At 48.3% G+C, this 10,750-nt stretch overlaps 1 protein-coding gene across 1 annotated transcript in view; it reads right to left on the bottom strand.

The window, feature by feature from the left end:
- Positions 1-2,466: 2,466 nt before the first annotated feature.
- Positions 2,467-10,750, bottom strand: part of FAM208B (family with sequence similarity 208 member B) — a 37,788-nt gene continuing 29,504 nt past the window's right edge. Inside the window, exons 14-18 of the mRNA XM_008052344.1 lie at positions 8,618-8,743; positions 7,404-7,557; positions 6,374-6,479; positions 3,276-3,457; positions 2,467-2,585 (exon numbers count right to left, since the gene is read on the bottom strand). Coding sequence (XP_008050535.1) covers positions 2,467-2,585; positions 3,276-3,457; positions 6,374-6,479; positions 7,404-7,557; positions 8,618-8,743 — 687 coding nt within the window. The remainder of the gene's footprint in view (positions 2,586-3,275; positions 3,458-6,373; positions 6,480-7,403; positions 7,558-8,617; positions 8,744-10,750) is intronic.

Here is a 10,750-nt window from a genome sequence, read left to right as displayed (position 1 = left end):
CCCTGTTTGGTCTGTGTGGATTGTCACGCTGGCTGCACACCTGCTTTGGGAGAGCTGGTGTCCATGCCAGGCACAGGCGTCAGGCAGAAGGTGCTCGGGGGCCGGGCGAGGGTCTGCGCTGAGCCAGGGCAGCTCCAGCAGCTCTGGCGTCCGGCTTCCTGTGAGTAGCCCTCCGGCTCTATGCTTGGCACAGTCTGACAGCTCGTCTTTGCTGATCTCAGTAGTGGCCTGGAACAAGTACTCGATGCAAATAACGAGTTCCTGCCTTTAATAACTTTGCTTACAGGAGCAGTTACCAGGTACTCTAGTGGCTTGGGTGTAATTAAGTTATTGCAAGTGAGGCCTTTTCCCTGGACAGTGACAGGCCTTGCTGTGCATGCTGTTGTGACTGCTAGATTAAAGGTGAGGTGACCTGTTTAAGAAACGAGGGCGGTGATTTAGATGATCGGATTCTCGTTCTGCGACACTTCAAATTGTGACCTTTCAGTGCAGGCGAAAGCACAAGCTGGTTGGTGCAAGCGGAACCTAAGCACAGCTCCGTAGCCTCCATCCAGCATGTTCACTGAACCCCTCACGTGCCGGGCCAGTGGAGACAGACAATGGCGGGCTCTGGGACTATCCCCTCTGGGGACACACATTATTCTGTGGCTTGGTCGGGTGTTAGAACAGTTACAGAAAAGGCAGCTTAGACATGGAGGATGTCCTTGTGAGCTTTTCACAAGGGCGTGCGGACTGTGATGGGGCACAGCCTGGAGGGTGAGGCTATCGGGCCAACAGTGCCTGGCAGGTTGCAGGCACTCAATAAGTGCGACGTGCCTCTTCGCAGCGTGAAAGTAGTTCACTGTGCCAGATGCAGTTCTGGTTCCTTGCTAGATTCTTGTCCGTGGGGCAGAAAAGTTAAAAACTCGAGTTCTTTCTTCTCCTGGGAAACTGCTTTTGTCTAAGTGGGAATGTGATACCTACCTGCCATCAAAAGTTGGATGACTTTTTTTTTTTGAGTTGGAGTATCACCCCATCACCCATGCTGGAGTGCAGGGGCATGCTCACGGCCACTGCAGCCTCGACCTGCTGGGTTCAGGCGATCCTTCCGTCCGTCTCAGCCTTCCAAGTAGCTGGAACTACAGGCATGTGCCAGCCACCACTCCCAGGCTAATTTTTTTTGGCTTATTGTAGAGATGAAGTCTTGCCAAGTTGCCCAGACTGGTCTTGAACCCACAGGCTCAGGCAATCCTCTCGCCTCGCCTCAGCCTTCCAAAGTGCTGGGATGACAGGCATGAGCCACCGCGCCCATCCAAAAGTTTGATGACTTTTGACAGAAGATTCTCTGTAAAGGCCATGGGAAACGTCCTCTTGAGTACCTGACTTTGGGAAGAGAGGAACACCAGAAGCTCCAGCCAGGGCAACAGGAGCGAGGAGGGAGGAGCCTCTGGAAGCTGATTATTCCTGCCTACAAATGCTATAACATAACACCCCACACACGTCCAGCTTTTACTATAAATTCATTGGCAGAAACATGATTTTCAGCTGTCTTTATTGAAAAAAATGAAACAAATTAGTTACAAAAACCTTTGCCTCAAATAGATACTATGTATCTCACAAATGTTTTTTGCTTGGTTTTGAGTTTTCAAGATCACTGTAAAAATTATTTCTAATATCATAAATAAAGGATTATTTCTTCCTCAGAAAGTTGACTTTGTAGTGCAGTATTTACAAAAACCAAGTAAGTGAAAAACGAGTTTATAAATCTGTACCATTTAGGAAAAAAATTCCAACTTTATGTAGTGTTGCTTGTATAACAGCAAATAAAGCCATTAAAAATGATAGTTGTTACAAGGGTGGTAAAGTCCTTAACACAGACCATAATGTGCGTCATACGTTTTTCTGATGTTAACATGCAAAAACGATGCTATTAAAATAGACTTGTTTTTGCTCCAAATAAGTAGACACATACAATTCTTGTCTTTAACATTAAGCTCTACAACTTTGAAGGAAGGCATCCTGTCTAAAGTGAAAATAACTTAAAAACAATATGTAACACTGCAACCCAAAGCTCTACTGTGCCTCCATGAAGCTAGACATCTCAGCAACATACAAGAAATGAAAGAAGGAAAACTTTACAAGTTGCGAAACGCTGACTTTAAAATAGGAGATGTTCGTGGCTACCAAAGTTTTCCACAGAGAAGGAACGTTATAGTCGGTTGCTGACATCCATGTCTGGGCAGGCTGCAGTTGGGTCACCTGGAGAAACACAAGAAACGTGTGCTAAGTGGGCTGCTCTGTCTCAGAGAGACACCTGTCCTCAGGGCGCATGTGAAAATGCACAGCGTGTAGGTGCAGTTTTCATGGAGTGAGCATTCCAAAGGAACAGCCGACATGGAACCTGAAGAACCGTTTTCCTTCTGTTCCCCTCAGACTTAGGTGTCAGTATCTGTTGCCAACAACTGCAGGGCATTGGAGGATGTGCTCTTACCAGTAGCTACTCCTGAACGGAGCTGCTACTTCTTGTATGTTTTCTATAAAGCCGTTGACATCTGTAACAAGGATTCCACTGTTTTCAAAGATTTCTCTGGAGACAGTAGGCTTGTCTGTAACAAGAAGAAGAAACACTTGGTGAAAAATACCATCAATGTACTTTTTTTTTTGAAGGGGCAGAAGTCCTTTAATGAAAAAAACCCCCAAACCAAAAAACAGACCTTTGTGGAACTCCATCATAGTCTGAGGAGAGGCAGGAGAAAGTGTCTGGTTCGGGCTGCCCTGTGGGGTGGGGGTGGGGGAGGAGGACAAGCGCCACCGTGGCTCTGGACTCCCATGTCACAAGATCCCGGGTAGGATGAACAGAAGCATGGGGACGGGACCCGCAGGAGTTGATGAGGCTCTGTTGGGACCCCCTCCGAGGCCAGCCCAGCAGTGCCCTGCCCCCAGCATGCTGAAGTCAACTGGCCTCGGCATCCGCGGTTCCCAGTGCTTGGCAAAGTGCTCAACCAGTATCGGGGGAAAGAAAACCAATAACACAGAAAGTAACACTAATGTCAAAACAGTATACGGTGACAACTATCTACATTGTGTTAGGTATTGGCACATATCTGGGAGATGATTTACCTATGTGGGAAGGTGTGTATGGGTTGTTTGCAAATAGGCCATTTCGGCTTAAGCATCTGTGGATTTGGGTGATTTTGGTGTCCAAGGGACAACTAACTACACTGAATTTGATGACGCCTCTTGGAAGGACATCCCCAGGTCTGACCCATTTTGGCTGTAACCGAGGCTGTACTTACCTGTTAGGAAGACAGCAAACCTGGCATCAATATGCTGAATTTGCAGGTTTATCAAACACTTCAAAATTTCCGTTTTTGTTGATGACCGAGAATCGCACTGATGGTAATGAAGCAATTCAATAATATTTGCACCCTGATATGATTTCAGTATCATGTTCTTTTTATGTGCAGTCGAATCCACTCTGAAAAATACACAGGAATGGTAATAATCAAATTTAAACTCAGTATATATTTGTGACAGCTCAATTATGTGTGTGTGCGTGCACACTTTACACTACAGTTTTGTTTTTCAGTTTTATTCTTAGCACTTTTCTTGCCTTCAGTTTAAATATGTCATAATATTCAAACTCATATGAGATCCTCTTTTTTTCTTGATGTTCTTTTTCTCTGCTTATTCTTTTCATTTTATTATTTTAAGACACAGGGTCTCACTGTCTCCCTGGTTGGGCTGCAGTGCACAATCACAGCTCACTACAGTCTCATCTCCTGAGTAGCTGGGACTAGAGGTGAAAGCCTGCCTCATTATAAAAAAATCCTACCTTACAATGAAATTGAGTTCAGAGGGCTTACGTAAATCTTCAATCTGCACAGTGTAATGAGGTGAAATCTAAATTGCAACTAATGGGATGGTGGATGCAGGAGAAGCAGAACTTGGTCGCGAGAAAGAAAGCCACAGAGGCACGACTCCTATCGGGTGTCCTGACATCTGTGCCAGGTCATCATTTTGAGTCAGGGAAAGAGCCAGGGCCCCACGCGTGCCTTTGCCTCCCCTTGGTGTCCACTTCCGGGCTGAAGTTAGAAGGCAAAAGTGATCAATGCCTGGCACGCAGCAGGCATTCTGTAAACGAGACTTATTTTTCCCTTAAGCTCCAGGAGAAAACCTGCTCCTTCAAGAAAGGTGACATAGTCCACATAGTGAGTGTCTAAGTTTCAGTCATTTCAAACAACTGCAGATGAGAAAACTGAAGATTCGGTGGACAAGAAATCTAAGCCACCTGCCCAAGGCAGAAGAGCCAGCTCATTTTCTGACGCCTCCTGGATTCGACTGTCCTGCCGGGGAGTTGCCTCAAAACACGACAAATGTACTCACTCCTTTGGTAAATACAGACGCTAACAAGGGCCTCGCCCCAAGCTACAGGACATCACGTGTTTACCAGCACGGCCAACCTTGGCAAGCCTGGCTGAGGCTGGGCAACCCTGGCAGGAATTCCCAGCGGACCTCACTGAGGTCTGCTTCACAGCCATGGCTCTAACAGCCCTGGCCTCCACGCTTATCACACCTTGTGGGCAACTTCATTACAATTAGGCAGAACCAAAACTTTAACTTCTCGCCTCCAACGCCTATGACTACGTCTCCCTTCTGTTCTCTTTCCTGTTTCACTTGCGCACCCCTCCTCTGCTCTTGACTCGCTCCAGCCTTCGCCACTGACGTCCTCTTCCTGCTTGTTGGGGAAAACCCAAATCACGCACATCCCCATCACCCTAGTGATGATCAAACGTGGTTTATGACTCCAACTTTTACGCCACACCTCCTTCCTTCTGCAAATAGAAAGTTGCATGTGCTTCTACTTACTGGGTAAGTGCTGTGTGCCATTACTTTCTATAAAGTTTAACAATACACAGCTACATAGTCTGTATTTCTTTCTAATATTTGCCTAGAGATGGAACTGATGTTGATTTTGCAATTACTGATAAGCACCAAGAGCTGTAAACATCTTTGTGGAAATAGTGGTTTTTAAAAGCTAGGTTCTTCTCCAGGCTGGGCAACAGAAAAGACCCTGTCTTCAAAAAAAAGCTAGCTAGTGGCTGGGTGTGGTGGCTCAAGCCTGTCATTCCCGTACTTCGGGAGGCCGAGGTGAGGGGACTACCTGAGCCCAGGGGTTCGAAACCAGCCTGGGCAACTTGGCGAGACCTCGTCTCTACAACAAAAAATTGGCTGGGCGTGGTAGTGCACGCCTGTAATTCCAGCTACTTGGAAGACTGAGCCCAAAGGATCGCGTGAGCCCAGCAGGTCAATGCTGGGGTGACCGTGAGTGTGCCGCTGTACTCCAGCCTGAGCAAGAAAGTAAGACTCCAACTCAAAATATAAAACCCCCCAAAAGGCCAAAAGGATGTATGTGTTCTCATCATGCACCTGAGCCAGAGGAAAACGAGCACAGCCACGCACCACACAAGATTCCCTCCATGATGGGCCACATATACAAAGGGGATCCCGTAAGATGGCAATACTGTATTTTTGCCGTACATTTCTGTATTTGGATACACAAATACTTGGCATTGGCTACAAGTGTCTACAGTGTTCAGCACAGTCACATCCTGTCCAGGTGTGTCGCCCCAGAGTGGCAGGCTAGACTGCCCAGGTGTGTGAACGACACTCAGTGATGGTCACACACGGACAGACTCGCCTAACGATGCCTCTCTCAGACCATATCCCTGCTCTTTCTTCCCCCAAGACGAAGTACCGCTCCATCTGTCACCCAGCTGGAGTGCGGCGGCACAACCTTCACACTGCAGCCTTGACCTGGGCTCCAGCAATCTTCCTGCCTCGGCATCCAAAGTAGCTGTGACTCTAGGTACAGGCGACCACACCCGGCTAACTGAAAACTTTTTTGGTGAAGATGGGGTCTCGCTATGTTGCCCAGGCTGGTCTTGAACTCCTGGGCTCGAGTGATCTTCCTGCCTTGGCCTCCCAAACTGCTGGGATCACAGGTGTGAGCCACCTGGCCTTTATTTTCTTATTTTGCTAAAACTGTGCCAACATTTCAAGTCTCCAAAACATCAATGGAGCAAATTCAATAGATTTTTTTACAGTTCATGGTGGTAGGACCAGAGCCTGGCTATACGGGCATTTCTTGACTGCCACATTTGACTCCCTCACTCCCGGTTAGTCTAGAGAAGCGTGTGCCTCAACTGCTGATTGTGTCACAACAGTGTGCTTCGATGAAAGCCCTGCCACAGAAACGACCCAGTACTCAGCGGGCAGCCCTCCCACGGTGTTTGGCGTGAGGGCGATTTCCACTCCAGCAGCGCTGGCGTGCGCAGCAGGAGGGCACCCCCGCCCCAAAGCGGAAGCGAGTGGTCACATAGCAAGTCCTGACCTTCTGTCGTCTCTCAGCTTTCTGTTTTCCCTGTAGTGAAGCAGCCACTTCCACCTTCCATTTCCATTCAGCTCTTCCAGGATCTTGACAATTTCCTTCAGCTGAACTACAGAAGAAATGTGGCAAAACAAGAAGTGTTGGTTCAGGGTGCTGGGCTCATGCGAAGTCCAGTAATGACTCCTTGTAAAGAGCCCCGAGAGCCCAGACCCGTGGCTGAGAGCACCCCGATGCTGTCGCTTCCGTGGTTGGTCAGCATCCCGCTGCCCAGTGCATGACCCGTGCCCCTCAGCCAGGCCCATCCGCTCCCACTTCGGTGGGCAAAAGCTGCGCAGGCCAGCACACGGTGGTCCCCAGCCATGACAGCTCTGAGTGTGTGCAGGTGTGTGACAGAGAGCAGCAGGTGGTCCAAGTTTCTAAATGCCGAATCTACAGATATTTTAAATCCCAGGTTCATGCAGATTTCACACTAGTTATTAAGGTCCAGAAGTGGCATCCCTTCAGTGTGACAGAGCTGGGGTCGGTTTGGGTTACACGTAAAGTGTCCTAGTAGAAGGACACCTATAGGCGTTTCCAAGCAGATAATTAAACAGGACAACTTTTATCTGATATCAGCAAGATGGCAGGGGTGATACTATCAGAAGTGTTCGAGAAGGCTGATTCCCAGCAAGGCATTTCATATGGAGCTAGCCTGACCAGGCAAGGGAAGGAGGTAAACGTCACAAAAAAGTCCTGGATTTGCATGAATCCTGGGTTTGCATGCTGCACTACCGAGAGGGAGGGATGTGGAAGCCAGCGTGCTGGTGGAGGGACCCCAGATAGCGCGTAAAACAAAACAGGCAAAAGCCTGCTAGGAGAACTGCCGCACGAAGAGAGCGCAGCAGAGCAGATGCGGAGGTTAAGCCCGCACTCGGGGTCAACTGGCAGTCTCTCGAGCTGCTCCTGTCTTCTTGTTGAACTAGTGTTTGGGTCGCTGGGTGAGAAGTGGGTTGACTAGCCTTCCAAGAAAGAAACAAAAGAAAACAGAACCAACCTAACGTTAAGGCTTCCAATATCTTGTCATCTGAGACCACGAAGCCCCCTGCACAAAACAGCTCTTGGTAGGTGTGATCAAGAACATCCCCAGGGCTGTCAATTCCAGCAAAGATGACGCCGGGCAAACGTTTCAGCTTCAGCAGAGAAGGGATCTACAACATAAGCAGACCCCGTGAAGTCAGGCATGCTGGGCATACTTTCTCAATCGCCCCCTCGCTTTCCACCCAAGGGTCTCAAGGCTCAGGACCGCCAGGATGGCTGACTGGGGCGCGGCCCTGCATAAGCAACAGCAGTGGCTCACCGCCAGCGGCTGCACGCTCATCAGCGCTCGCCAACGGGGAGGTTTCCAGCTCCCCGAGGTGGGAATGATAGGCTGAGGCACGGCCACGTCTGAGGCCAGCAGCCACGACGGCCGCCCCCTCCCGCCCGCTCCGCCTCCAGCTCGCAGTCAGTGCCGGCACGCTGGGCTCGGGGTGCTGCCCACTCAGCAGCAGGACTGCACAACTCGTCAATGCGTGTCTATGGACGGGGGTCTCCTGGGGACAAGCACTTCCTGCTATTCAGCTAGTGGGTGACTATAACAGTTTTACAATTTTCCAGAAGTTATTTTGCTTTCTGAGTCGCCCAGGCAGGAGCACAGTGGTGTGATCACAGCTCACCGCGGCCTCAACTCTCTGGGTTCAGGTGATCCTCCTGCCTCAGACTCCGGAGTAGCTGAGACCACAGGTGCCACCACGTCCAGCTAGTTTTTCTGACTTTTTGTAGAAACAAGGTCTTGCTACATTGCCCAGGCAGGCCGCAAATGCCTGGGCTCAAGCAGTCCTCTCGCCATGGCCTCCTAAAGCACTGGGATTATAGGCGTGAGCCACTGCACCCAGCTAAGTTTTTAAAAGCAAGATTTCTTATTGTTGGACAAGTCATGCAGACGTATATCTCAGGTGACAAATTTAGCAACCTTCTCTCTCTCTCACTGTAGTTCTTCGTTCATATGACCATCTCCTTAACTCTGAAGCATCATCTGCCCTACAGACACCTTGAGATCCCAGCCCCCCAGGTGCCTTCTCTTGATCTCGGTGCCTCCCGCTTCGAGGTGCAATGGTGATGCGTGTGTGTTAGCTTTCCCCGTAAGAAGGGCGGTGAGGAGCCCGACTCTTACAGAACGACCGAGTGTCTGGGGAGCACCTCTTCGTACAAAAGGCCTTCCCGACCCACCTGATGCAGACGTGATGCTATGTCTTCGTTTCGGATGATGATGACCAGCGTGTGGCTCTCTCTGTGGAGAGCTTGACAGAAACGCTGGGGTTCGACTTCGGTGTGGCCTCCTTTCCTCAGAAGGTTCTGAAATATCGACCAACAGCCATTGCTTCAAACAACGTGGCACAAAACTACTTTTCTGACCACCACGTAGTAAAAGAGTATTTTCAAACACCCGTCTACTTTACATTGAGATTCACCTGCTTCAAGGGATGAGCTGCCTGGGAAAGCTGGACATTTATCTTTTCTTTTTTTTTGAGTTGGAGTCTCACTCTGTCGCCCAGACTGGAGTGCAGTGGCCGCTCCCGGCCACCGCAGCCTCGACCTGCTGGGCTCCGGCAATCCTTCCACCTCAGCCTTCCAAGTAGCTGTAACTACAGGCGCGCGCTATCACGCCCGGCTGATTTTTGATTTGTTGTAGAGATGAAGTCTCGCCAAGTTGCCCAGGCGGGTCTCAAACCCGCGGGTTCAGGCAATCCACTCACCTCAGCCTCCTAAGGCACGGGATTACAGGCTGAGCCACCGAGCCCGGCTGGACATTTATCTTAATGCTTGGCACTCGAATGTCCCCTCTGAGGGGACTTCGTCACTCTAGCAAACCACTCAGATGGACCCTCAGAAATCTGTCAAGCTTCAGACCCATCAGTTGAGAAGTGATTTTCAGGAATCACAATAAGTGCATCCTTCCACATCTTGGAACAACAGACTGGACAATAAATTACATATTAACGTGGGAGGAAGGAAATGAGACTGCACTGTCTGCTCAAATAGAAAAACACCAGGTGGAAGACATCCAACAAGTTAATACTGTACAACATAGATCAATGAACCGATAATGTATGTAACTGTTTCACATGCTACCACACTTTAGAAAGAGATATAAAATTTTGATTTGTCATAAATAAGTTCCTCAATGACCCAAATTCCATTATAAGCAAAATATCGCTACAATATAATAACGCCAGTGGTTCTCATGCTCTGCTATTTAACATGACATGATTTTTCACTATTTCGTAAGAAGGTGTGGTCGAGCTGCTGGAGGGTGATCCGCAAGCTGTGTCCGAGTGCAAAGGGCCAAGACACCCAGTAAATCACCAGGCGTCTCCTGATGTGACACTGAGAAGAGCAGGACACAGCATGGTATCCGGGCATTCTTGCCTAAAACACACTAATTAGGAGGAAACGACGTATGAACACAAATTAAAGAAGATTCTAACAAACAGCTGGCCTGTGGTCTTCAAAACCGCCAGGGTCGTAGATAAGGAATGGCAGAGGAAGTACTCCAGGAAGACGTGACACCGGGGTGCCAAAACAACAGACACACATTTTCAGAGACACTCGCCATCATCAGAAGTGGCTGGACGCTGACAGCAACTACTTTCAACACCTCTTGTAACTGCAGAAGTCTAAAGTGACTTGTATTCATTTGTCTTATTGAGTATTGCTATTTCAATACAGTTTTTCTTTTCTTAAAGTGTGCACCCTCTGTACTTGTATGCGAAAAGGCTGGTGGAGATGGTCATAGTGGACGAACATTAACTTCCTGATTGCAGAGATGAGTCTCCTCATACTCAATTAATGCACATCTAAGTATCGAGAGGCAATGGCGCATCACTGCGTATGCAACACAGTGGCCAATGGGTCAGAAATGTTGATAACGGGGTATCTGGGTAGAGGGTACTGCTTCTCTAACATTTCTGTACATTTTAAAATGTTACATTTAAAACTATTAAAGAAAAAACATTTGGGCAACCCCTTCGTGTTCCCTCCCACTGTGAGAGCTTTTCTGTCCTCTCAATAAATCCTGCTTTAAAAAAAAAAGTTTTAATGACATCCATACCCAATATAGAAGAGAAATAAACTGAGAGGATAAAACGAGGGAGCTAATGGTGAATCAAGACAGATTCTGGCTCTGCCCAAGCCAGAATCTCACTATGGTTCCAACATTTAAATCTGAAGTACATTTAATTCTATGCACTCAACAGAATGTAAGTTATCCTCATATTCAAGTTTTTAAAAATACACGCAAAACCCAAAGAGGTTCCTCTCAACTATCCACACTAATGGAGAAACACAGTTAATAATGTTTTA

This window comes from Carlito syrichta, unplaced genomic scaffold, assembly GCF_000164805.1.
Source record: "Carlito syrichta isolate Samal-C Ts95f unplaced genomic scaffold, Tarsius_syrichta-2.0.1 Scaffold273379, whole genome shotgun sequence".
Lineage (NCBI taxonomy): Eukaryota > Metazoa > Chordata > Mammalia > Primates > Tarsiidae > Carlito > Carlito syrichta.
This window is presented reverse-complemented; position numbering and strand designations above follow the sequence as displayed.